This window comes from Anser brachyrhynchus, assembly GCF_964034855.1.
Source record: "Anser brachyrhynchus genome assembly, chromosome: 10".
Lineage (NCBI taxonomy): Eukaryota > Metazoa > Chordata > Aves > Anseriformes > Anatidae > Anser > Anser brachyrhynchus.
The window spans coordinates 23,283,363-23,311,137 of record NC_137705.1 but is presented as its reverse complement, the minus strand read 5'-3'; the positions used below and the strand labels follow the sequence as shown (position 1 = coordinate 23,311,137).

Sequence of the window (27,775 nt, the reverse complement as noted above, 5' to 3'; positions counted from 1 at the left end):
CCCGCAGCAGCACGGCCGAGCATACGGCCTTTCCCCCACAAATACCGGCCCCGAGCGGCCGAGCCCCCTCCCGGCACCTCCCTGAGGGGCGGTGCCGGCTGCGGGCCCGCCCGCTCCCGCTCCCCGCCCGCTCCGAGGGTGGGCCGGGCGCCGCTCGGCTTCCTCAAGGCCGGGGCCATGACCCAGGCGGAGAAGGGCGAGGCGGAGAACGGCAAGGACAAGGAGCGCGACCGCGAGCGCGAGCAGCGCGGCGCCAAGCGGCCCATCGTCCCCGCCGCCGTGCCCGAGTCCCTGCAGGAGGTGAGGCCCGGCCGGGCGAGGGGCGGGGGGAGGCGGGGGGGACGGGCCCGGGCTCAGGTTCAGGTTCAGGCACCCACTGCGGCCCCGCGCCTTGTGCTTGCTTGCAGCAGATACAGAGCAACTTCATCGTGGTCATCCACCCCGGCTCTGCGACACTGCGCCTCGGCCGGGCCACGGACACGCTGCCCGTGGGCATCCCGCACGTCATCGCGCGGCGGCAGCGGCAGCCCGGGCAGGCGGCCTGCAGGGACAGCTGGCTCCTCAGGGACGGCCTCAATGTAAGCCCGGCAACCCAGTGCCCTCCGACCGCGCTAAAACGGGTGTTTGTGGGCGGTATTTCCTGGCCTTTCTGGCTGTGTGACGCGGCTCTTCCCCTTATGCAGATTTTTTCCACAGAACAACACTTCTGAGGACAAACCTTTTCTTTTTCCCCCTTTTAACATGCTGTAGATGCCACCTTAACCAAGCCAGTAGATTTGCACCACTTTATGTCATTTCATTTAGTCACAATGAATTAAATTTCATAAATTGATAGAGTGAGAGCTTGTACTCATTGACGTCTCTGCCACATGATCTGCTACCATGTGTACTGTTTGTGTTTATAGAACGACAGCTGCGGAACTAGAATCGAACCCCTCCTTTTGTGATTGCACCCCTTACAACTTGTTTTGTAATATGGATAACGTAGCTAGTAATATTAGTCCGTTCAGAAAATATATGATTTTATTCATAATCAAAATCTGTACCATAAATCTTTAATCAAATTCACATTTCTAATACTAAAGCTCACTTCTAAATAATTGAGATCTACTTAAACATTTTTTCCTACTTTATATTTTTATAGTTAAATAGATAATGTCCAGAGCTCCTCAAACTGGAGATGAAGTCCAGCAGCTGTTAACAGTCAATTACAAAAACTCAGGATGACTTTGACAAATAGGTGTCAGGAACTCTAATATAAAAAAGTCCTACAGTCTAGCAACTACAATCATGATTCTCAGTCAATGTTACTAGTTTACAGACTGGAAAGTAAGTATTTTGTTATATATGTGTTTTTGTTGTTTAGAAACCTGAAAGCACTGAGCAGAGACAAAATGGCCTTAAAATGGTGGACCAAGCAATATGGTCCAAAAAGATGTCAAACGGTGCGAGGCGTATACCAGTGTCACCCGACCAGGTAACTCATTCTTAAGATTTTAATAAATTGTTAATTCATGTAATCATTTGATATAATGCTATGTTTTAATGCCCAAGAACAGACATCTGTTATACAGTAGATACAGACGGTGCTATTGTGTGCATTGATAATGAAGATTTGAGAAGATGGTGAAGATGTAAATTGGTTCTTCCGTGTTGTTTGCTTTGGTTTCTGGTTTTGTTTTGTTTAGCTTTTATGCATAAAAAGCGACTGGTAAAATACTTAACAGCGTTTGACTCGTTTACATTTCAGGCCAGGTCATACAACAGACAGATGCGGCCAGCTATTTTAGATCACAGCTCTGGGGCAAAGTGGACAAACACATCAAATCATCCTGAATTTTTGGTAGGAGAAGAGGTAAGATTCATTTCCCTGCTAAAATGAGGCTATTATCTTTTAATATGGTTATTTAATCAGTAGTACTTTGCTATATAGTAGTATGTATTGAAGAACAATTTAGGCTAAATTTAGCAATATATGAGAAACTTTACTAGGGACTAACGGAATATTATTATTCAGCAAGACCAGATAGTTTTTCCTAGGTGCGTAGCGAGTAAACATTTTTTTCAAACTGCAGGATAAACCATGTCTCTTTCATTCTTGTATTTGTCAAGTGTTATAAATGACTGAGTCCCAAATAGGGCTGCAATCAAAGTTTACAATTTATTAAACGAATAGAGGCAAGCAAACAGCGCTGGGTGTGCTGGAAGTCTCTGCTCCACCAAGACGCACACCCGTTACGTAAGACAGCTGATTTTTTATACTCCTAGGCTAATACATATTTATTACTACTTCTAAAAGAGGCAGGGTTATTATAATTGATTTCCCGAATCCGAAGTCCTCCCAGGGGCGCCTGCTCATCAGTCTCTGGTAGTCTCTCGGGGGCCGCTTGGGCGGGAGGCTCATATTCTTCCTCCTCATCTGGTGGTCTCTTGGCCGGATGTCAGAAGTTACTGCACGTCCATGCAGAGTCAGCAGTTTTTCTCTAAAGAAATCCCTTTGTTCTCTTACCGCCTAAACCCAGGCCTCAATGTTAACCATTCAAATCCCTTAGTGACACGAATTGCTGGACCATTCCTTACATCAAGGATAAGTAATACATATGTGACTACTCTAAAGCTTCACTTAGTTATTAGAAGCAATAGGGTAGATTCTTTGCTGCTATAAATCACCGTTTCTGTAGGGACTAGGTAAGAACTTTGCCCATGTGGTATAATTCAGAGAAAAGGCAAGAAACTGATAAAAGGGTCAGCACATGGAATCACTGCTCAGTAAGTAGGTATTCATGAGCTTCAAAGAGTTTTTAAATTATTTTAGTTATTAATTTGAGATAACAGAAAAAAAGACACTGTTAGAGACTTGATGATCTTGAAGGTCTTTTCCAACCTAAATGACTCTGCATCCATGGATAGGAAAATTTAAACCATGTATTGAATGTTTTTTAATGCAACCCAGACCTGTTAAAAAGAAATCTGCTGTTACATTGGTCTCGGTGCTGCTGTATGCCATGTTCTAACTACTTCTGAAATATTATTTTAATATTTATTACTAATTTGGGGAGAAAAGTAACTTCATCTCTTATTTTCAGGCACTATATGTTAATCCACTGGATTCTTATAATATACATTGGCCTATTAGAAGAGGGCAGTTGAACCTCCACACAGGGCCTGGTGGCTCTCTCACTGCAGTATTAGCAGATCTTGAAGTGATATGGTCCCATGCAATACAAAAATATCTGGAAATACCACTGAAAGACCTAAAGGTGAGCTATAAATGTGTTAGTGTGGGCTGTATCCACTTGCTGTAAATGTTGTGATAAAAGAGAATCAACCTGCTATTACTGATAGCCTCTTACTGGTAGTTTTCTTAATGGATAGTCTGTCTGGTGACTGTCAGACTGTCTAAGGCTGTCTGCCTGTCTAAGACTTCATTTGGAATTTTGTGTGTTCCTTTAGGACAAAATTTGGTAATAGAACTTACAGCAAGAAGATCTGGAAATCCTTTATGTAATTAAAGTCCTTTTTGGAATCCATCATAGAAATTTCTGTCTTATTTTTTTGTACGTTAACTAAAAAGGAGTCAACAGGAATAGGTGTCTAACACTTGCATAATTTCTCTTCCTGGCCAAGTAGGTGGTTTTGCTGTATTTGGTGTACTTGAAAACATTTTAATGACTTAAAAACTGTTAACTTGGTACTTATTCTCAATATTTTTAAAAAATTATTAAAAATGTTCCACCTTCCCATAATTTTGCTTCTTGTAGCACCTCATATATTATGCTTTCTTAATTGGCAACAGGTATTCAAGCGTGCAAAGAGAAACTCAGTCTGAGAGCTGACTTACTGTTCTTATATTCAGTACTATAGGTGCATTTTACTAATTCCAGACATCTACAATAAACAGCATGTGAAAGAACTGGTGAATATGATCCTAATGAAGATGGGCTTCTCAGGTAAAACCCTACAGAAGCAAGCACTGAATGATTAATAGCATAAAATTGTGTTGTTTTTTTTCCCATTAAGACACGTTTTTGCAGGCCAATCCCAGCTTGGCCAGGGCTCACAGCTTTCATCTTTTGATATTCCTGTAACTGTTGCCTCTTTTAATAGGGCAAAATGGTTGCCTAGCACTGAAATCATTTTCTTGCTTTGCTATCAGGTATTCCAACTGTGGGCTTCTCACTTCAGCTGAGATAAAAAGGCTGTAGCAAGTCTGATTTGTCAAGTATTTTTAAATGACTGTTTCTAAAATGTACAATGTTATTCCAGAAAAAAACTAGGAAAATGTTTCATATGCATCTTATAACCAAGACCTGGCAATACGAGTTACAAAAACAGGTTGTCTGGCAACAATATCCTTAATCTCACAAAATAAGAACATGCAAATATAGGCATCCATCCTGGTAGTAGCTTTTTGCAGGACTTCAAGGGTTTACCCAACAAAAACTGTGTTAGTCCTCCACCCAATCATCACTAAATGTACAACCTTTCAGTGGAGACTCAGGCTATGAGTAGATTTTTAAAGAATTTAAAGACATAAAAGACATTTAAAAGACATACTTTGAATTCAGAAACGTAGCTGTGGAGCTTGGCGTAAATTGGATATTCTTTTTTCTCATATTGCTAGGAATTGTAGTACACCAGGAGTCTGTCTGTGCTACTTTTGGAAGTGGTTTAAGCAGTGCGTGTATAGTAGATGTGGGAGATCAGAAGACAAGTGTTTGCTGTGTAGAAGATGGTGTTTCCCATCGCAACACCAGGTATCTTTTCATGTGCAGAATTATTACAAGCATGTACTTAGTTACTTACCAAAGACTTGACTTTAAAAAATGAGGAAAACTTTTTACTAATACAGAAAACTTTTTGCAAATACAGTTGTTTTGTTGTGTTGTTTGTTTTTTTTATGTTGTTGTCATGTGGTTGTTTTGTTTGTTTCATTGTGAGCTATTCAACAAGGTCATCATGTTAGAACATGAACCTTAAAGAATTCTGACATGTTTAAAAGAAGAAAATAGCAGAACATTGTGCTCTGCAAACTATGTGGAAGTCATGATTGTAGTACATCTGAAATGTTGCCTTCATTCGTATGTTTGCCACTATAAAAGGCCAGTATTACAGAAAATTAATAAAATATTTTTCTTCTCTATTCTTTAGGCTGTGCCTTGCATATGGAGGATCTGATGTGTCGAGATGTTTTTATTGGCTTATGCAACGAGCAGGGTTTCCATACAGAGACTGTCAGTTAACTAATAAGTTGGATTGCCTTCTGCTTCAGCACCTAAAGGAGACATTCTGTCATCTAGACCAGGTGAGAAAGGAAAATGATCTGTTCTCTTTTTTTCCTCTACAGAATGCTACTCTGGGGAACCTTTAAGTGAGTCTACAATTGCTTGCAAATGGAAAAAGCGTATAAAATGGTTAGAATATATGCAACAGTTCAGAAGATGCATGATTTTTTTCAATGAAAGGTGGTGTTTGCACATACTGTGTGCTTTATTTTTAATATAGAATAGTCATCTCATATAGTCCTCTCTAACTGGTATATTTTTAATTATTAGATACAGGAGAGCTGTAGGAAATGGGCTTAATGGGCATAGAAAATGAAGTACTGGCAAGAATTGCAGAAGGTTTAGAGCTGAAGTATTTGAAATATGTTTTATTTTTCTTGTAGTTGAAAGGAATCTCAGCTAGTTAGAAAGGAGGTTTATTTGTTCTTATTACTGAAAAAAGCTGATAGTATTTGCATATATGCTGTTTTTCAGTTTCAGTTTTGTGAGATCTGCCAGCAGGTCTCATCGTTCCAAACACACCATCATTTTAGAGGCTTAAGCACGTGGAAAGATTTGGGTAGATCTTGCTACAAGGAAAAGACTTTAAAAGGAGTTGAAGAATAGATTTATGAAATTTAGAATTGTTATGTTTTATCATTGCCCACAGTTTCACTAGATTGTGCAACTTGACATAGAGATACAAAAAATACATATATATATTTTTTTTTTAACATTTTTGACTGCAGGATATTTCTGGATTGCAAGACCATGAGTTCCAAATTCGTCATCCGGATTCTCCAGCTCTATTATACCAGTTCCGATTAGGGGATGAAAAATTACAGGTGATTTTTGTAAAAGGGACAAGAAGTATATTCAGTGTTCAGGTTCAGGGCCTCTCTTTGTATTGTCTCCATGCTATTTAGCCCATGTAATTTACATACTGGTTTTTACATATGCTTTGTAATAATATTAAAATTAATTACAATATATATGAGCGTGCCTAATGAAGCACAAGGCAATGCACAACACTTCTAACTAGCTTTAGCCAGAAGGTTTGTGAGTTCAATTGAATATGATGATGTTTATCCTTCAAGTGTAAGAAATGAATGCTGATTCTGCAAATTTTTCACTGCACTGAAATTTCTAACTCTGTAACAAACTACATTTGAATTACTTGTACATCACACAAGGCTGTAAAGAAACCTATGAACATCTACAAGTATATTCAATGTTTGTTTTTTTTTAATTATACAAAACTGAAGACACTAAGCCTTTTATGAAACTACTTGAAAAAATCTGTATTAATTTTGATTTGCAAGAAAACTAAGATAATAGAAGATTTTTCTTTTTTATAGTAAATACCAATTTGGTAAAAATGCACGTAATAAAATGCCAAATCTCTCATTCTTCAGGCTCCAATGGCTCTGTTTTATCCAGCAACTTTTGGAATTGTTGGACAAAAAATGACAACTTTGCAACACAGGTCACAAGGTGACCCTGAAGATCCTCATGATGAACAATATTTGCTAGCCACACAAAGTAAGCAGGAGCAGGTGTGTGAATGCTGGTTTTATTTTTCATTGAGTATTATGTAATTAGGGAATGAAATTGGAACTTAGTACCTCATCTCTGAGACCAAGGTTTGTTACCTGGGTCAGCAGCATTAAAGAACAAATGTAAAGTGAGGAATTACACATATCTAGACAAGTCCTTAATTAGAACTGTGTATTTTCAGTGTCTAAGGAGACTTCATAATAATGGCATTGATACTTCTGGTGGATTTGAAATTAAAACCCTTACTCTGAAAGTGGGAATCAAAAATTGTATGAGGCAGCAATGCAATGTTTAACTTTTCTGTGCAAAAAGGTAAAGTAGTGGTGCTTAATTAAGTCTTTGTACTGTTCTGTAACCTGTTGAAGATCTTTTTCTATTTTTCATAGTTTATATTTAAACTTGTTTTCTTATTTTAAGTCTGCAAAAGCTACAGCTGATAGAAAGTCTATGTCAAAGCCTGGTACGTATGAGGGAGATTTGAGAGGCCAAGCCACAGACATTTCAGAGAGGGTCTACCCCCAAGAAGTGGAACTGGGATCTTCCCAAAGTGACTGTATGATATCTGGAAATGATTCAGAGGAACCTTTAAGTGCACACATGTCCAGGAAAACAGCGATTTCTCAGTTTGAAGGCAAAGCCCTAGGCCTTGACAAAGCCATCCTTCATAGTATTGACTGCTGTGGTAAGAAATACGTTTGTATAACTCTGTCAAATTGCTTTTCACTGTGGATTTAAGGTAACTCCTAGATTTTAGTAAAGTAGTATGTATGTCCCTTTATTTTATCATCTCTAGAGTAGCTGCACAGTTAAACTTGAATCTTTGAGTTTTCTTGAGCTTGTTTTTGAAGCTTCAAGGAATAGCAAAAGAATTTTAGAAGTAAATTTTTACCAATTTGTATCTAGTTTGACTTACATTAAGTTCTTTGAAATATAAATACAGGCCCTATTAAAGTTTAAAAATAGATATACTTCTATATATCCATTCCTTCCAGCATCCGATGATACAAAAAAGAAGATGTACAGCTCCATCTTAGTAGTGGGAGGAGGTCTTATGTTTCATAAAGCTCAAGAGTTTCTTCAACACCGAATTCTCAACAAAATGCCCCCTTCTTTCAGAAGAGTCGTTGAAAATGTTGAAGTCATCACAAGACCTAAGGTATAACATTAATAACTACACAGTTAGTAAACTAGGATTGGTTGAAATCTTCAAAAGATCTTTAATAATACATTCTTTCAAAACCACAGAAAGAATGGTTACACTTTTTTGTGTATTTTTGAGGAGATTTAGGCAAGCTGACAGCTCATACTATAGCACTGGTATTACAGGCAGGCAATTACAGGTAAAGCAAGATAATTACTGGTATTGATCATGGAAGTGCTTATTAGCTGAGGGCCATGTTCTCAAAGAAGAAATTAGTATGGGTCCATGAAAGTATCTTTCTGCTCAGTAAGGAATTGTTAGGTTTTGGTTTTGTTTTAATTATCATCAGTGTTAAAGTATGGCCATTTTAGCTTGGCTGTAACCAAACAAAATTTGTAAAAAGCAAAGCTTGAGTATTTTTAGAGCATTTGGCCTGCCTGCTGAGGGCAGGATTTTCCTGGCATGTCTAAAAGTCATTAAAAAAAGTGACTTTTAAAACACCTTAAATATTTTTTTCCATTTTTAAAATCTCAATATCATGAAACTCTTTTCTTCTGAATGATTTTGAAAAACTTTTTCTCCTCTCCTCACTACCAAGATTCTAAGTAATGAATACTGTTGGGGAAAAAAAAGGAGGCAGCATTTGAGAACCGTGTGCAGAGTAGTGACTCTCCCTATGTATTTTAAATTTAGGATATGGATCCCCGCTTAATTGCATGGAAAGGAGGTGCTGTTTTAGCCTGTCTTGACACAACTCAGGAGCTCTGGATATATCAGCGAGAATGGCAGCGTTTTGGTGTAAGAATGTTACGAGAGCGAGCTGCGTTTGTCTGGTAACTGGTATGTTTACAGGAGAGCATGGTTAATCGATCTCCAGATGTCACTTTTTTCCAGTGCAGATGTATTGACTTTCTGCTGATGGTTTATTTTATTAAAACTAACTTCAACTGAGATTTTTCCAATAGTGGTGCAAAAATCTTATTGAATGCATATTACTTCAGCATTGCTATAGTTGATCTTTTCAATTGTATGCACTGAATTTAGTGTACAGAATATCACTTATCTCCAGATTCACTGCATTTATATTATGTAGGTTTTAAATATATACACACAAAGTGGCACAATGTGGGAATTTGAGATACCATATATTGAAAAGGTCAAGTTTAAGCCAAGATTAATTCCAGACACACATAAATATACACAGAAACAACACCTGAAGGGTGCATTCTGTGTGATTAATGCCTTACTCCCATTCCTACACTAATGTTACCAGGAGATAAAATTGTTATACAAATGATCATCATGGAAAAAGTGAAATAGAGAACCTAGACTTCAGTTGCTGTTGTATTTCGCTTCTATAATAATTTATATTATTAAGTGAAAAAACTTATGAAAGTGGAATATATTTTCTTCCCTGGTCTCATAATTAAAATCTCATTTTAGCTTCTCCTTATTTGTGGTAGTGCTCCACTCTTTCCCTATTTAAAAAGAAAATCAATATAATACACCTAGAGCTAGATTTATTTATTTTTTTATATAGCTATAAATAGCTATTTATATAGCATGGGCTTTTTCTCTGACATCCTTAGATATAAACTAAGCCTCACTTATTTAAGTGCTATTTGTTGTTTTATCTTCCGTAATGAAGACTCCCACCACCTGCAAACGATGCCTTAAATCCCTATCTGCAATTAAAATGTAGGTTAATATTATTAAACCTCTTTCGACAATATATCAAAGATGAATGTTTCTGCAAATCATATAAGAAAGAACTGACTTACTTTTAACCTGCTTTCATTAAAAGTTTTAGAGAAAGGATCTCTCTAGTCAAATTATGCTGTAAACTCATCTGAAAATAATTTACTGCAGGCTATAGTTACATTATTATATTTTATTTAAAAGTAGTAACTGTGAGCTCCATTTTATTGAAGATCTCCAGAAAGCATACCATACTTCAGATTTTACTCTGGCAAGGTTACTTGTCAGTGCTGGGTTTGGTTTTGTTTTTCTTTTTTTTTTGGGGGGGGGGATGTCAAGAAAAGGGTCTAGAATTTCAGTTACAGAATTAATTTTTAAGTCACTTGAGGGTGATACAGAAGAGAAAGTACATATGTACAAAGATCTTTTTTTTTGATTTTTTGACCTACAAATATTCTCCACATCAAAAAATTTCACAACTTTACATCAATGAGTGCTGATGACACCTGGACACCAAGTGAAATGTAAGATCTACTTCATTCTTACAATGCCACATCAAATATACTGTAAATGTGCACTGTATCTCAACAAAGTTACAATCACCAAAACAGCCTCTGAGCCAGACTGCACCACTTCACTGCAACTGAGGAGTCCACCAGTTAACTTCACAAACTGCGCAGGGGAAAGCAGTACTTCTGAATTACGTAGTGAACTACATTCCATGATTTTCACAACCGATTACTTCTTACTGGTTATTTTACTTGAGAACAAATTTCTTCATTTCATTTCATATTGTGGAAATCACTTCTACGTTTTTCACTGGTTAAAATAGAAGTATTTTATTAGTGATTTCTTTCAAGTAAGAAAGCTCATATTAAATTTGTCCCTATTGTACAGCTTTTGTAAGACTAGAGCTTAATATCCAGACAACTATTAATTCTCAATTTCTTGCTATGCACCTAGTTGTAAGAAACAGAAAGGTCTCTATAGAAATTCTTCATGTCCTTCATAAGACAGTATTTTGGACAGATATTCAGAGCACTTGGTAAAGTATCTTGTGCATTCACCTCATTGAAAGAAACAACCATATATTTTTGCACAGAGGACCGATTTGTCATGTCACTACAGAAGCGGTTAACTGCAAGAGTGCAAGAGAGAACATGCTTTCTGTGTTACTGTAGTTTCTCACACTTTTACAGGCACCGTCACACGCAGCAGTGGTAGGGTTTGAACTAAGGAAAATCACCCTATCTGCTGCTGCTTTTTGAGCAGCAAGACATGCTACAGGACCTTTTCCAGCAATTCTCCTTCTCTCCCACAAGTCTAGAATGACGTCAGTCTGGCAGCCCTCATGCAGAAATTCAGCAAAAGAAAGGACAGTGTGATTAAGACAAAGTACTGGATATATAACCAGTACTTTAACATGTAGTTGTAGCCGCACCTGATGGAAGAATTGCCTTCTAAATGTATCTGTTTAACAAAAGAGACACCATATGCTCTCTTAAAATGTCAGTGTTTCTAGAAACAATGAAAACAGAATTTGAATGGCATTCTCAGTATGAAGGGGTTGACTGCAGCCTTCCATTATAGACTGGTGTGAAGAATAGAATGTAGCAGAAGGATGCTGTTAGTCCTTCTGCAAAACTAATACTGTGAATAAAGGTGCTAAGCAAAGAAAAACAGCAAAACTATAGGAAACATCAGCTGGGTTCATGCAAAAGAAGAAATGGCAAACCAAAAATTGTCCACACTATGTAATTTACTGTTTCATAAGTGTTTAAGAAATTGAGTATCTATTCTCCATTTAGGAAAGAAACAGTGGAAGGAAAAAGGGTAGGCTTACATTAGTGAAAAGTGTGGTAGAATAACAGCGACTACAGAGCAGAACAACTGGGCCAAGGACCAGACTGCACCAAGTCTTTCAGGGGTTTTACTGCAGCTTATCCCTGGTATGGTCCTGTGGCTTGCATACCCACTAGTGGTTGCACTACATTAGATTCATTAGAGCCTATCTTCCAGTTCAATTTCATGTGTGAGAGTCAAGGCCACACTCCTCAACTACGCAGCAGTATGAACCAAACCATAATGAGTATGGTGGGTGATTCTCTTGAAAAGCACAATATTGATTTAAAATAAAGCGTTAACGGAGACTTACCTGGAGTTTCTTAAACAACCTTGAGACTATCTATTACAATGATACCTAAAAGGTGGTGACTTTTGTACAATCTATTTCATCTAAAAGGATACGGTGGCAAAAATCACAGAAATCAACAGGAATTACAGAAATATTGAACTTCAAAAAAAAAGAGAACTCTTACCTTGCTTTGTAAGGATACAAACTACCACAGCAATAGTAGATACAACTGCAAGTAGAGCAGCAAGGAGAAGACACAAATCTTCCAACTGAATTGATTGTTAGGATATCTGGGGGAAAAAAAAGAAAAACAGTTTCAAACAAGTCTTGCATAGCTGAAAAATCTGTCTCCAGTTAATGAATTACTGAAATTAACATTTCTAGTGTCCATACTTGGAAGAAGAATCGTGCTAAAAGGTAACGCAAAAGGCCTAATAATCACACTGACAACAGCATAGCTGTGTACTGAGTTACTTGATTTCCTTCCCTATTTTGAAACAACAGAACAGTCTGAATCTGCTTCCTTACACTTCCTCCCATGTTTTTGGAATGCACCTCCTCCTGCAACCTCTCATTACTTGTTCTCTCTACCCTTTTGTTTAGAGTTTTGCCATAAGCGATAGTTACTAAGTAATCTCTGAACTGCAGCATTACTGACTGTATTAAGTTTAAAACTTCAACTTTAAAGAGAGGGAAGATGTAAGGCAAAGTTTACCAAGGCCAGTGTGTATAAAATTACCTTCAACTGAAGTCACCTGCTTTTTCAGAGGTTTTTGATGCTGTTGTGGTTTAACCCAGCAGGCAACTAAACACCACACAGCCGTTTGCTCACTTCCCACAGTCGGACAGGGACAAAGTGCAAGAACTCGTGAGTTAAGATAAGGACAGTTTAATACAAAAGGGAAAAGGGGAAGAAAAAAACCACAATATTAAAAAAAAAAAAAGTGATGCACAGCACAATTGCTTGCCACCCAACTGGCCAATGCCCAGCCAGTCCCTGAACAATGTCAGCCCCTTAGCCAAATCCCCCCAGTTCCATTGCTCAGCACGATGCCACGTGGCACGAAATAGCCCTGTGGCCAGTCCGGGCCAGCTGTCCTGGTGCTCTCCCTTCCCAACTTGTGCACTCCCAGCCCCCTTGCTAGCAGGAGGGATGTAGCTGAGCACTGCCCAGCAATAACTAAAATATCGGTGTGTTACCAGCATTACTTCCATCCAAAATCCAAAACACAGCACCATACAAGCTACTAGGAAGAAAAATAACTATCCTAGCCAAAACCAGGATAGGCATTTAAATGTTTGTTTACCAAAACATTTATTTTCCCAGATTTTGTCAAACATACTGTGGAAAATCTGCTGAATATACATAATACAACAGAAAACATTGAACAGTTGCTGATAAGTTTGTGACTCTGGAATGATAAACACTCAACTAACTGTTGTCTTTCATCTGTACAGAGTTTGATAGGTTTTCTGTAGGCCTTGGGCAGTCATATCCACACTTACCAAAATAAGGAAATATCTGGGGGAGGAAAAAAAGTAAAAAAGTAGAACAATTCCAGTACACAATTAAATGGAAGTTCTGCACAGATTAACACCTTTCATATATTTTCTTTGGTGTTAGGGTTTAGTCTCCTTGGAAGAATAGCGCTTCCTAAAACACAAGATTTTCTTGAAAGATATTTTCCTTACTAATGATATAAATAACAAAAAAGAGACATTCATGAGATAAGTAAGAATTTAAGAAGATTCAGCGTGAATATATTAGGTGTGTTTGCTTTAAGCTTTATAGCACAGGAACACTCTACTGAACAATACAGACTCCGATTACCACCGTGAGATTATCAATCCATAATCAAAAAGCCATTTTAATAAGAAAAAAATTATATACAGTGCTATAGTTGCATCTTGTTTGATAGCCAGAATCAATACAACTCTTCACGTTAACTATACACAAGCAAATATTCTGTTCACAGAAAATAAATCCAAAATTTTACTTACCTCTACAAAAATATCAGTGCTCTCATCACTCCCTGGTATCCTCACAGAAATTGTGCTTTCATTTATCTAATCATAAAATCCCAAAGAAGTGTCCAAGAGGGAGGAAAAAGTCAAAGACATTTATTACAAAAGGAGTCATTAGTAAGTTAAATTACAGGTAATAGTTAACTGCATTTCAAATCACATTTAATAGGTGGTATTATATATGTTTTAATGTCTCAATATCATTATTACATGCGGTGTATATGTTTAAATGCAGTTAATAAAACAAATAATATATGCAGGCAAGGATGAGTTTCATATTAGTTAAGCCTAAGTAACTATTGACTATATATCTTCTTATATTTTCATATATTTTATTAAGCTCACAATGAATGAAATCCTTTTGTTTAAAAACATCATAAAAAATGACCATCTCAAAAAGTGAAAGAATGTATTGGAACAGTGGAGTGCAGCACTTTGGAACAGTGGAGCACAACTATGATAGTAGAGAAGAACTTACAGGATGCTGCTTTCAATATATTAACAGAAAATTACATTTGCTTCCACGTTTTTTTCAAGAAGTACTTCATAATTTTGGCACTCATAAAGCAGTATTAAGTATTCAAGCCCAAGACTGCTTGTTGTAAAATTCACTTCTAATCCTGTCTCTATTTTACGGACAGTTATATTTGGATTCCACAAACTTCCTGAGGGTTGAAAAGATTTCAGTTTATTTTTTTTTTAATAACTAAGTGATGAAATGGATTTCTGCTGTAAATATGCTTGTGATAGGCAATGAACACCCAGCAGATGGCAGCTTATGACCTAAGAGAATGTTTGTGCCTTGGAAGAGGGCAGGTCAGAAGTGGTAGTTACAAGGAGACCCTGCAGCTGCTTCAGGTACAACAGGTACTGTCACTTGAAAACATATGTGCTGAAACCAGCCCATAAATGCTCCAACAGATTGAGAAGCAGTAGTACTTAGTATTAATGACGTCTGCATGCCAAAATCTGCAAAGAATTTTAGTCTATTAAAGTACTTTTTTTCATGTCATAGTGTATCTACCAGTAACTAAACTAAATTCATTATCTCAAAGAAACCAAGAAAACTTCTCAATCACATTTTCATGGACTAAAATATGGCATTATTATCTAAATTAAACTGTGCAGAATTCTAAAAATTCCCATCTTAGGGCCATGGAATATAATATACAGAAAAAAAAAAAACATAAGTAGATCTTAGATTCTATTCAGTATGCAGGCAAAGATGATCTTGTAAAACTTGTGAAGTGTTATTTTTCCCCTCTTCAGATATCTCTATATGCGTACATTGCACTTACCCATTTCAATACAACTTTTGCTGTATTTCATTACGTTGTCATTACAGCCTGTGAATGTAAATGGATATTTAAAATTTTAGCAAATGCTTGCATAATGTGTGTACATTTTCACTAAAGTCCATCAAATTAGCCATAAGTGAATCTTTATGCACAATGCATTTTAAAATGGACAGTTAGCAATAAGTACTAGCCTATGTAGTTCCTGCTCCATGAACAGTGGCTTCGTGGTTTTGTCTGATTTTCTATTACCATCCCTACTTTTATTATCACCTCAAACACACACACACAAAACATACTCCACTTACCTATCTTCTTAGAGAGCTGCCTAAAATGTGATGGTGATAACTAGGCATTCAAGTTTTAAAAAAAAAAATCCCAGTGAAATCCCAGTGCTCTTTCTTGTGGCATCAAAAGCTTGTTTACAAATGATTCACTTATCTTACTGCAGATTAAAAGAAACCAGAAGAAAAACATCCTACTATCAGTCTGCTCTGCTTATTACCTCTCCATCTCCCAACAATCCAACTCAAAACAAGAAAGAAAATTGTTATAAACAGATACAACCTATTTCAAACAAAACTAATATAAGCCTTTTTAGGAAGGGAACATGTTCTGGCTGGAAGAGTGCTATGCATACAGCAGCAGTGCCTTGATCCTGATATGTGAAGTCTTGAAGGGAGGCATAATGAATACAGCTGTCGTCTAAGGAGGACACCACCTGTCCTCCCAGACAGCTGTACTGGAGGACAAGCACCAAACTGGTCTTTGTGTGTGGAGACAGTTCAACAGTTATTGGACAAAATGACCAGAACAACACGTTCTTTAAAGCACCTCTGAACCTACAGTCTGCCTTACAACTTTAGAGGAATAATAATATTCCTGACTAATGTTTTACAAAAAACTACACTGAAGAACTATACAGTTAAAAATGCAAATTATTTTAAAACAGCAGAACAAATATTTTCTTTAGAATTATATCAATCCATTGCTAAAAGAAAAGTGGCAAGGAAATACAGAAACAAAACAAGCCTGGGGGAAAACAAAGTGAAAAGAAACAGTGCTAAGGAACTGCCTGCATCTGAGTACACAGCTTTGATAATGGTGTGTCTATAGGGTGCCATGTAGATTTCAAAACACATTTAAAACAGAAGCCATTTCTGACCTCATTAAGGAAGACTGTGCGATATCATGGGTGGAAAAAGACAGTAGTATCATTACCAGAGAATTCTTGGTAAATTACCTGGTGTAGTTAGCAAAAGGGATTTCGATGGAAAATCATCATTTATATTTGCTGGGGGTAGATTGTAAGCCTGGATGAAATATTTTGTTTCCGGTTCTACAGGGAATCCAATGTAATAGAACTGCCACTAAAATAAAAATGAAGAAAAGTTCACCTTGAGAATTTCATACTTAGAAATATGTATACTATTATGGTGGGACTAGGTTTAATAGAGAATTTATATAAATAAGTATCTGCTAACAGATAGGTGCACATAAGAAGACAAAAATATTTTTTTAGGAAAAGAGAATTCTGAACTCAGAGACTGCAACAAGTTACAAAGTATCAGTGTAATAATTACACATATGCACAATTATAGCTTGCAGCCAACATGGGATAATTTTAATTATTTCAGCCCACAATGAAGGACAGCTGTTCCCTGTCACACCATCCTGTCCTAGATCATCCAATGACAGCTCATGTATTTCTGGCTTATGTCACCCTAGCTCTAAGCATTCACTTGAGAACAGAAGGAGAGGTAAGTCATGGAAAAGAGACAGGCCGATTTTCTTATAGCTTTGTTCTCCATCTTCCAAAACACATGGCTAAGAATCCTATTTCAGTAAAAATCTTAAGTATCGAGGTTCAATTTTTCCTTTTCTAGGTCCGTTTTTATTATCTTCAGCAGAAGGGACATTTCTACTGCATATTTTTAAATGTCACTTCCCGTTTCCCAAAGTAAGGCAGATGAAGAAAACTACTTGAAAATTTCTTACTCCTTGATTACCAGCTGCAGTTTGACTTTGAAACTTTTCTGTATAATAGCATCGAATACACTGAAAATGTTCAATAATTCCTTTGCTGTTCACAGAGATCTTTGTGGCTGTCAGTTCTTTGACGTTGGCTTGAAGTGAAACAGACATAGTAAAAAATATCAACAAAATGTAAAAATGGTTTCATCTCATAGAACATTAAACAGAGAAAGCTTCTGTGACAATAGGTTCTCTGAATAAGATGTTGCAATGGTAAAATTTGCCATGGTACTTGATCTTTTGGCCTGTTTACAGAACTAACACCAAGGTCTGTCACACCTTTCCCAGTTTTATCCAGTTTATTCCATGTTCATCTCATGAAAACAAAAAAAAATGTCATTAAAGCATAAAATATCTAAATTATAGTCTCTGTATTTCAGCTCTCTGCTCAGTCACAGGAATAATTTCATTTTGTACCAGTGCCTGTCCTAGGAGATCTGGTAAAGTGGTTTTCAGTCTTTTCATTGCAGACATAAAAACATCCCACCGGAGGCAGAAAATCCTTTATAAAATATTTTCTATTCTAACAAGGGAAGTCCCAGATCTGGGAACCAGAATTCATAATTCTGCTGGGGAAAAACGGACTCTGCAATTTTATAGCATATTCTAATTTCTCACCCTGTCCATACAATATAAATTATGTTAATATCCCTTCCACTCCACAAACAACTACTACCTTCTCTATCTTGTTGATGCTCTCCTCCCTAGACTCCAATCATTTTTTTCCCAGCTCTTTTTTACCTTTGCCATCCGCTGCTTTTGTTTCTAACAGGAACAAAAGTTTGATGCCCAAAAACTTAGCTATTTTTTCCAATGTATTATGTTTGCCTACGAGCCCTGTCCTGCCTGTGGTTGCCAGTGGCATAGTATCTTGTGTATTTATGACTGCAACCAAGTCATCTTTACTGAACATGTGGGTTCAGTACTTTAGTACTTTCAGTACTTTACTGAACATGTGGGGTGGCAGTATGCACTGCAACAATGCACCCAGAGTCACAAAGTCAGGTAACACATCAATCAACCCTGGAGACAACACGCCTCTATTGATGTGGAAGCACGTAGGTTTGTACTCACCAATCTCTTCAGAACAATTAACTTTCATTCTTAAACCTCTATGGTTAAACTGAAAGGCAGCAGGATACCTTTTGTTTGCTCATGGCATGTGTCTGACATTACCCTCTGCAGTTCATTTTCTCACTCTCCTTAGGATTACCACCAGCCACTTGGACAAAAAAAACTACCATCTGTGCTGAGACTCCAACTTATATTCATGAAATAGGACTGGAATTGTGTTTCAGCTTGTTTCTCAACCAATACAGCATTGAGATTATGAAGATCTGCTGGTGCAACATGGTACTGCTTCCTCAGCTCAGGAACAGGACCTTCTGAAGAAAGAGAACCAGGAATTAAAAGAGACAGATCATAGCCAACGTATTTCCCACCTGTCCATCAGTCTCTGGAGTGCATTTTTACTTGATGCTGGGAGCGGAAGGAAGGAAAAAAAAATACACTTTGAGTCTTGAATTTCAGTATCTGTTTATGAATACTATAGCCTTTCTTCTCCCATGTACCTTCTCTCTTTTAGAGAGAGAAAAATTTCTATAAAAATGGCAAAATAAAGAGCCTGATTTTTATCCCCCTTCTTGTTTGTCTACATGAAAGTTATTTGTCTTAAGCTGCAGTCTTTGATGTCAATGATAAAAATCAAATCAGGTAAAATATAATCAGATAGTAATCTTCGCTTAAGTTTGTAGATCACGCATTTTTGGGATTTTTTCTGTATCAGTTATCTCTTGTTATAAGTAAGGTGAAAACATTTCTTGTACAAGAAACTAAGCCATGCTTTTTAAAAGGAGTGCTTTGCAAAACGCGATAGCCCTGGACCTCATGAACTCATCCTGACTCCCTGGTAACATAACGAGCCAAAACGAACCGTCAGAACTCGACTGTTCTGTTGGGTGGACAAGCAGCTATGCAATAAATATGAACCTCCTCTCCCACAGAACTGAGCAATGCCCCTTAGCACAGTAATTCTTCCAGGATAAGTTGTGAAGCAACTAGAAATCCATCTGAGAAGGAAGGCAAGTGCCTGAGAGCATTAAGGTGTGAAAAACAAATTTAACTAGATCCTACTACATCAGAGAGAAAGTAAAAAAAAGTAATAATAATAAGCAACACAAGTTCTAGATAGGTAAACATGTAAAGAAAGGATGCCACTTTTAAATGACTGTGGCAAAGACAGATGGGAAATCAGGTTTTTAAACTTTTTATTTCTACATACCTGTTTCCTGTTTCTAAGCCACACAGAAGGGACTGTAAGAAAGAAATGTAATCTTATTTTTCTTAAATGCATAAATTAAGCAATTATGTCTACATAAAGACATTTCTCTGTGACCTTTATTTGCAAAACCACAAATTTAAAGAAATAACATTAATTTGAAGGCAGAAATCATACTTCCAGTTTCCTCTAGTTATAGGTATCACGTTGAGCTGTTAAAAAATACATAGCAAAATAAATTATTTTTATTTTGCACATCCGTTGGGATTTTTTTTGTGTCTAGCTTTACTCTTATACACCTGGTTTCTTCTTGCAGCAAACACACACATAAACACAAGAAAAAAAAAGAAATCCATATTATTTGAAGGGGTTTTTGTTTGTTTGTTTTATTAAAGTCAGGGCACAATACCTTAGGTTTCTCTCAGAAGCATCATAATTATTTAGTTATTGCAAAAATAATTTCCAGTAAAATCCTGAGCACATACACAAAATGTACGAGTGGGTCCCCAGGTAACAAATGGTCGAGGGGCATACAAAGCAGCAACAAGATCACCGCAAGCAGTGTGCCAAGATGCAGTCGCAACTCAGCAATTACCTAGCTACTGGTAGGCTTGGTTGTTTTGTTTTGGATAATGGTGTTCAGAGGCTTCAGCACAGAAATTGAAAGAATAGAGGCGGATCAACTCAGACCCTTGAATTTGCATATTATGTAGACATCTTGGGAAACAGGCTAATTTATATTTGTGTAATGTTTACCAAAAGCATCTGGGCTATAAGGACAAATCCTAAGACAAAGATTATATCAAAATTTCTGAATATTTTATGTACACAGCCTAAGAGAATTTTTGCAATAGCAGGCAGGAGTCAATGTTTTGGCTCTACACTACCATCTCATTCTTTAGAAGAGAGCTGTCACCCTTTGTTTTAAAAGATGGATTATCATCTTTAAAACACTGATGGCTATTGGCATTTAAGTCTTGTTTGTCTTTGAGTCTAACACTGAATGAGAAGCTACCTTGATATAACAAACACTTTGAACTCAATAATTTTCCTCCTTCCCAGTCTTTTGGGACAACTGTATTCTTTAAAGGTATTCTTTTCTTCTCCTCACAAGAATTTTAAAGGAAAGAAACCTGATTAATAAAGCTGGGCATAGCACCTATGGATCCAAGCCATTAACCCACACAGGATTAGAAGTAACACAACTGTAGCCAGTGTCTGTAGCCACAGTAGCATCCATTTTCTTTCTAGTGCATGAAGAATCAGCTTCCTTTCATGTCTTCAATTCAGTGTGAGAAACTGTTATTCTGCTTTTGATGCAGAATAGACAGGAGAAAGGAAGGTGCATTATTTTCCCACTGATATCTTACCGGCTTAGCTTGTTCACCACCACTACAGCTTTTCAGTACCAAATTCAGCAGGACACAGGCTCCCAGATTCATCTCCGCTGATAAAAATGATTACAAACTCTTTGATCTGGGCAGAATTATCTTTTCTTCTGAAAACCAACTTCGCTATAAATCATTCGTAGCCCAAGCTGTGTGCTGAGAATTTTAATGATCCTCGTGCTTCCCCCCACCCACATACCACAACATCTCTTCTGTCAGCAAATTGAATCAAAGTACTACAAGAAAAACTTAATGCACTTAGGCTGAAAGTCAGTAAATAAATACGGAAGGGCATACCTTGCAATATGGAGAGAAACACACAGATGACAGCACAACACAAAACGTTTACAGAACAGATGTTAGACAACACGTCTACTCCCTTGTATGCTTAACACCTCTATAACTAAACTTTAGTAAAGAGGAGATTGGAATGATAAAATAGAATTACTTACAGTTTCTACCCTTTTGCCACTTCCTCTGAAAACTAATACTGCTGTTACAAAAAGACGTGAAATACAGCAAGCAATGACAAGTACCCACTTCTCAATGTAACATTTTTTTCAGCCTTAATCTGTCTCTCTTTTATATTAAAATAATGGGTTGATAATCAGCCTTACTTCCCTTAAAGTAAGCTCTTTTTACATATATTTTTCCTCCTTTCACAAACAGTTCATTTCTTTCCTTTGCTCTTTAAGTTAGAATATTTGGTCTGCGTATTAGGCAGGTGCTGCCGCTGCCGCTTGATTTTACATGCAATTACTCCCACAAATTTAGCAAAAATGTGAAACATCAACTTGCTCTCAACTGAAATGGAAATTCAAGCATACAAACATGCTCCTAAGAGCAACAGTTAGCCATAACACTTTTAATGAAACATACTGCCGTGAAATTTTGGGTCTCTTTAAGAGATTATATTACAAAATTAAGGTAAAAATACTATTCTATTTTATGCTTTTATGTACTTTTCATCATAAAGGATTTTAAAGTGCTTTAAAGAAATATTTAGATACTATAGCCACTTCCAAGCTTTAATAGGTAGCAAAAAAATTAACAATACTTTGTCAAAGAGATGATTATACGTTTTGTGAGATCAATGGAGATAAAAAGTATTGGTGCAGAAATAAAAGCATATTTATTCTGAATTTTACATGTTCACTACAGCAGTATTTGAACAATTTACTAAGAATCATTTAAGAAACACATTCATTAACGTTTAATGCCCAAGTACAAATGAAACAATGGAAAAAGGAAGCTGAAAGGAGTAAGGGAAATCCTGGCACTTGAGGAAGGATCAGTGCATAGGAGGGGGCTCTACATCAGTGCAACAGAAGGGAACTGAAAATATCCAGATAACGATGTGACTGTGACAGAAGAATCATGGGTTATTTTGCTGAGCCAAGGACAGAAACAGCGATGCTCTGAGTAGCCAAGCATTGCCATTTTCTACAAATCAACAACAAACCCATAAAATACTGGACACCTGCAGGAGGAGCCCTTGCCAAGATGTGGGAAACTTCTCCATTTTTCTCATCTTCAAAACACCAAGACAAACAGAACATGGTGCTACAGATCTGTCCATCGCTAACTGCTGAAATTACTCTGCTGCTTGCCTCAAAAACAAAAACCCACCACCTCTTTTTAAAATGATATCTTAAAGAAGGAAATAAATTATTGAGCATCAGGAAGCAAGAATAGAAAGGAGAGGCAGGAAGGAATCCTCGAGTCCGAGGGCAGACACAAATTCCTTCCCGAGAGAATGGCTGGGTGAGCTGCTGAATCTAATAATTATTTCTAACTGCCTTTACTGTAATTGCTGGATACTTTTAAATATGCAGTTGAGAGTCTGTATAACGAACATAACGTGATTTCGACTTTCAAAGTGTTTCGAACATGAGAGCTGATCCTCAGATCTAAGTATGCTCAGAAATATGGTTATTGTACTACACTACACAGAACTTTGCCGCAACGGTTTTTTCTCCCTTCTCCATCTTGCAGTTATCAAGGTGCTGCAAAAATGCTCATAACCATGCAAATCTCTGTAGTTCACATAAATATTGATTTTAAAAAAAAACTTGGCAAAGTGCCACACAAAGAGAATGCAATGCACTTCTAACTGGAAAGAAAACAGTGAATATTCTAGATTTTATGGCATCCCTATAGGAAACATGGGATTCAAGTTAAATATAAACATGGGGTTCGAGAGAAATAAGTAGTGGAAGCTTTGAAACAGTACGACATCGTGTAGTCCGTTTCTGCTAAGAGTGAACGAAGAACTTCCATCATGAACAGCCAGACACGAACAAGCACAACGTTACGGATTAAAGCTTGGCTTTTCTGTCTGAAGTTTTCCCTTGCATGCAATAAGAAAAGTTTAAACAAGACAGCAGGCCAGAAAGTGCCAGAAGTTTTAATTACCATTTGCTTAATTTGAGATGGAAAGAAAAAAATGATTATCATTACCATGTCTTCAGATGTAGTTCATGATTCTTATTTTTTGCTTAAGATGATAGATTCTGAATAAATGTCTAGAAAATATTTTATTCAAATAAGCCCTGAACTTCCACTAGCTAAGCCTGAGAACATAGCAGGTGAGAAGCATCAGTCTGGATTCTACAAATTAATAAGTGACTTGCGTATAGCAGCCGCTGTGCCTTCTTAAACAGTAACAGATGCTTGTGACACTTGGTGCTCTACTGAACAGAGTGTCAGCCAACTAATTCTTTTTTAGTTTACAGTCCTGACGTTATTTATAGCCAAATATAGTTTCCTGTATGAGATAGAATAGAAATTAGTATCAGTTTTATTAGCTGCAACAAAAGGAAGTGTAGCAAAACTGGAGCAGGTTAAATCTGAATACACTTGAAGCCTGGCATATCCAAACAGCTAGTACAGCGAACTCCCTTTTTTCTCTTGCCTACTTCAGTCAGAGCTTTGAAGTTTGTACTATAAGACAGTGTCCTACTTTTGCTTAAGTTTCTGACACTAAAAACGTTATAAATGAAGATACAACTCAATCTGAATTTTGTAATATTTATAAAAGGCAAGTAAACCGCACTGGGTGCGCGCGGAGTCTATGCTCTACCAACACACACACACACAACCGTCAAACTTTCTAAATATATAGAACACTGCTTTTACATATTCATAAGAAACCCGAGTACGCCTATACATACGTTCAATCAGAAAAGGTATCAATTGAAACACAAACACATGGCAAAGTTTTCCGAATTCTGGCAAGTGTTTAACAAACAATCCGTTAAGTCTATTACTATTAATGTCCATGACTGGGGAGCATAGTTGGAGGTGGTAATCCTGGTTGAAGTGCTCCCATATCTTCCATGACTTCATAAATTTTTCTCAAATCATATAAGTCACCATTTTCCATTCCTTTTCTTGATTACAAACACCGGAGAATTCCAGGGCTAGTCGTGGGAACAATATGTCTCGCTTTAAGTTGTTAAGCAACTCGGCCTTCGGGCCTTATGTATCCTATTCCTTCCGGATCAAAAGGAAACAGATCCGGCTCCTTTTCAGGGCCCATAGGGCCTGGATCAAAAGGAACGTCCCCGTCACCAGGGGGCGTAACAGCAAAGGCCTGCGATGGGAGCAGCGGGGGGGGAGCTGATGGTGTAGCAGAAGGATCGGTGGACGAGCCCGCAGCTCCCTCGCTATCTGGCAAACCACACGTCTCTGATTGTAGTCGCACATGGCTCCTCAAGGCGTCAGAGACTGCTCGCCAGGCGCCAAGCAATCCCACCGCAACCTTGTCGTTTTTAGTAGCAGAGTCCCACACCTTGACCACAATTTGGTCCCATGTTTCAGGATCATAAACTGTCTGAATAAGCTGTAAGGTTACCAGGACAGTCTTTGTTTCTAAGGACGTACGATTCCCCCTAATGCGCAACTGCTTACCTTCGGCCAGCGAGGGGCAGTTGTGTGCGGGGGTCCGCTTCTCTCAGCTTGAGCTTCTTTCCAGCTTCGGTGCACCTATTTCCAGCGACTTTCTGTACGAGCTTCTTTGAGCTGTTTGCTGGGTTTGGCCGAACCTATCTTCATTAGGCGATCAATATCCCTGTTCCTGTCCTGGTCCCTGTTCTGTTAGCCTGTCCCTGTTCGGGTGCCATTTGTGGCGTAACGACCACACGGACACCGGGGTTCTTTTAGGATCAGTAACTGCTACTACTTTATTGATGACAGAACTTCATCATATCGTGTTGCATCCCATACTGACGACAGCCTCCCTTCTTACACCATTCGCCCCACAGCAGTCCTTTTCCACTAACTCTTCATTGGTCAAACAACTTTGCCCAGCAACCAGCAAACCCCCAGCAACTTCCATGCCTTAACGGCGGGAGAACAAGCAACCCGAGACGGCATGGCGTCTCCTGAATCACCCTTCTTTGTTCCCTCTAAACTCTTTACATTCCTGATGGCCTCATCGTTGAGAGTCCGATGTTATCGCCAAGCATGGGGCATGTCGACCCCCATGGCCACACTCCCACATCTCCCCCTTCTTTATTAACATCAACCATCTTCTTGACACGAATTATTACTCCATATATCACAAAGATAATCCTGATTTATGCTTACCTGTTTTCAAGAAATACAACCACAAAATTTTAGCATGGCAATTCGTCCATTGGTCTCTAGTCTTCTGGTCTTCTCTGTTTTTATATACTGTTTTATTCCTGAGGAACATGTACTTATTAGTTTATATTTTCTTGTTGCAACTATGTATTTAAGATGTCTTTAAAAATACACTAATTTCTATGGCAAAATACAAATGGGTTTTGCCTTTACACAATAATGCATTTTTATTTTGTCTTTGAATCATCAGCTCAAGCAAAGATGTATTTTTTTTTTCAAATAAAGTATTTCAGATTTCACTACAGAATATTTCGTCATTAACCTCAGAAAAACAGAGTAATGGAAAGTATGCTCCATTGACTAACCAAATAACCGAAGATAAAACCACACTGAAGACCCTCCATAGTTTGATAACATTGTTCAATATATCTCCTGACCACAATTCTTTCAAGCTTCAATGAAGATTTTAATAATTAAGAAGGAAATACTTCATAGAAAATAAATATTCTACCTACTACATAAGTGGTATCTCGAGCTGACAATTCAATTCTACATGAACATAATATTAAAGGAGATACAAGTTAGAACCTTTGATTTTCTGTATACCTGAGATGTATCTGTATGTGATCTACCCAAGCAGTACTAAATAAATAATGGTCATCCATGCAAACTTAAGCACTTTGCTTCCCCAAAGCATAATTTAAACATACTGACGGAAACAGAATTGCTAGTGAATTTTCACTAACCCGTGTGCCTCTAATCCATGTATTTGTATATTGCCTTTCCAATAGTTTTAATGTAGCATGAACCAGCTGTAGTAACACAGCTGTAGTAGTGGAATCCATCCTGTTCTTCCACCTCCAACAGAAAACCAAAACGATAGCTTCCATAAAGATCCTAATCACCAGCTCTAGTGCCTGGTGCCCCAAAGTCTGTTCTATGTGAGGGTCAGCATTACTCACAAATAACTCAGCCTACAGTTTTACATCTTGCTTTAGCCAGATACTTATGGGTAGAACTTTTCTTGAAATTGACAGAACCAACTGCAATCAGCAAAATCAGCAATTTTTTTTTCCTCCCCTGTAGGAAACCAAAAATAATTATTGCTCTTAAGCATTCTGACAACACTAATAAGAATCTCTAGCAAGGGACCAGGTCCCCACAGCAGTTGGTGCTATGCAATCATGGATAAAAAGCTCAATAATAGTTCTTAAACGTATATACTAATACATTTGTATATATTTTGTATAATCTAATATACGTTGAATGCATATTTTCTACAGTCTTTATTTGCTTACCAAATAAAAGCTTTGAGTAACCAATCATACTGCAAACATCCATCAGCTTGGCTTCGTGGGCTTGGCTTTATTCATCACCCACCACATTCCTAACAGAGCCATGGGGAAGGACTTGGGAAAGTAACCAGCATCTACAAGTGACATTGAATCATAGAATCATTAGGGTTGGAAAAGACCTCCAAGATCACCGGCTCCAACCATCCACCCTACTCTCAATGTCACCCACTAAACCATGTCCCTAAGCACCAAGTCCAACCTTTATTGAAGATACTGTAGCAAAGGAAAATGTCCTTAAAATATCTCTGAAGAAAGTAAGTTCTCTTGATTAGTCTTCGTTATATCACTATTGCCGAACCGATCGGCTCCGGGGCAGACACGTTCTGCAGCGGAGCGGGCGATCAGGACAGGCAGGGCTTTTTTTTCCGACATCGAGGCCGCTCGAGGGAGCCGCCAGGACCCGGCAGCCCCCGCGAGGGAGGCTGACGAGGCGTAGGCGGAGCCAGCAGCATCCCCTCCCCGGCCGTTCAAAAGCAGCCCCTGGGGAGCGCGGGCGACCAGGGTGCAGCAGTTCGCGCAGCAGTTCGCGCAGGGAGGGCGGCTTGCTGCTCTTTTGCAGCAGTCTTTCCCTTCGGTACCTGTAACCTGCCTGCGAGGAACCTGGCCATGGTATCAACCGGGCAGAAAAACATGGCCTCCGCATCTTTTGCGGCCTCTCCAGCCGCAGTCACCGATGAGGCTACTCAGACGGAGGGCTTGGGGAAACACACAGCCGTCCGGGTCTTGGGCTGCAGGGTGTGCCTGAGTCTTCTGTCAGTATCCGACAGCAGCGGTGAGGGGTATGCCTCTGGGAGGTGTGCCCAGGTTGAAGAGCCGCTCAGCCAGGTAGCGGAGCTTCGGGAGGAGGTGAGCAGGCTCAGAAGCATCAGGGAGTCAGAGAGGGAAATTGACTGGTCGAGGTGTACTCTGCCATCTCCGAGACAGACTCACGAGCCTGCCATTGCACAAATGTCTCCTGTTATGCAGAAGACAAAAGTTCCCTCATCCCGCCAGGCAGCAGGAGGGAACCTAAGCCAAGG

The 27,775-nt window shown here is 38.3% G+C and overlaps 2 protein-coding genes across 4 annotated transcripts; one reads left to right on the top strand and one right to left on the bottom strand.

Moving 5' to 3' along the window:
- Positions 1-84: 84 nt before the first annotated feature.
- ACTR8 (actin related protein 8) lies at positions 85-18,790 on the top strand. 3 transcript variants are annotated; one of them, XR_013955477.1, is made up of 15 exons: positions 85-300; positions 408-578; positions 1,367-1,477; positions 1,751-1,855; positions 3,087-3,260; positions 3,857-3,950; positions 4,625-4,757; positions 5,152-5,305; positions 6,014-6,109; positions 6,680-6,820; positions 7,239-7,503; positions 7,814-7,977; positions 8,656-8,802; positions 16,752-16,874; positions 18,356-18,790. XR_013955477.1 is itself a non-coding variant. In XM_080605903.1 (14 exons), the coding sequence occupies exons 1-13, from the start codon at positions 178-180 to the stop codon at positions 8,797-8,799; spliced, it is 1,875 nt and encodes a 624-aa protein (XP_080462029.1). In that variant the 5' UTR covers positions 85-177; the 3' UTR covers positions 8,800-8,802; positions 18,356-18,790. The 3 variants fall into 3 exon arrangements, 2 of the variants coding, with proteins under 2 accessions (XP_080462029.1, XP_080462028.1); XM_080605903.1 differs by lacking the exon at positions 16,752-16,874; XM_080605902.1 differs by lacking the exons at positions 16,752-16,874; positions 18,356-18,790 and having other exon boundaries at positions 8,656-8,913.
- IL17RB (interleukin 17 receptor B) lies at positions 9,839-24,162 on the bottom strand (the record flags this gene model as incomplete). Its single annotated transcript, XM_080605907.1, has 7 exons — positions 9,839-10,479; positions 11,979-12,084; positions 13,796-13,861; positions 15,118-15,165; positions 16,358-16,484; positions 17,113-17,240; positions 24,084-24,162. 5 exons carry the CDS (start codon positions 24,160-24,162, stop codon positions 13,854-13,856), a joined length of 390 nt encoding a protein of 129 aa, XP_080462033.1. The 3' UTR covers positions 9,839-10,479; positions 11,979-12,084; positions 13,796-13,853.
- Positions 24,163-27,775: the final 3,613 nt, after the last annotated feature.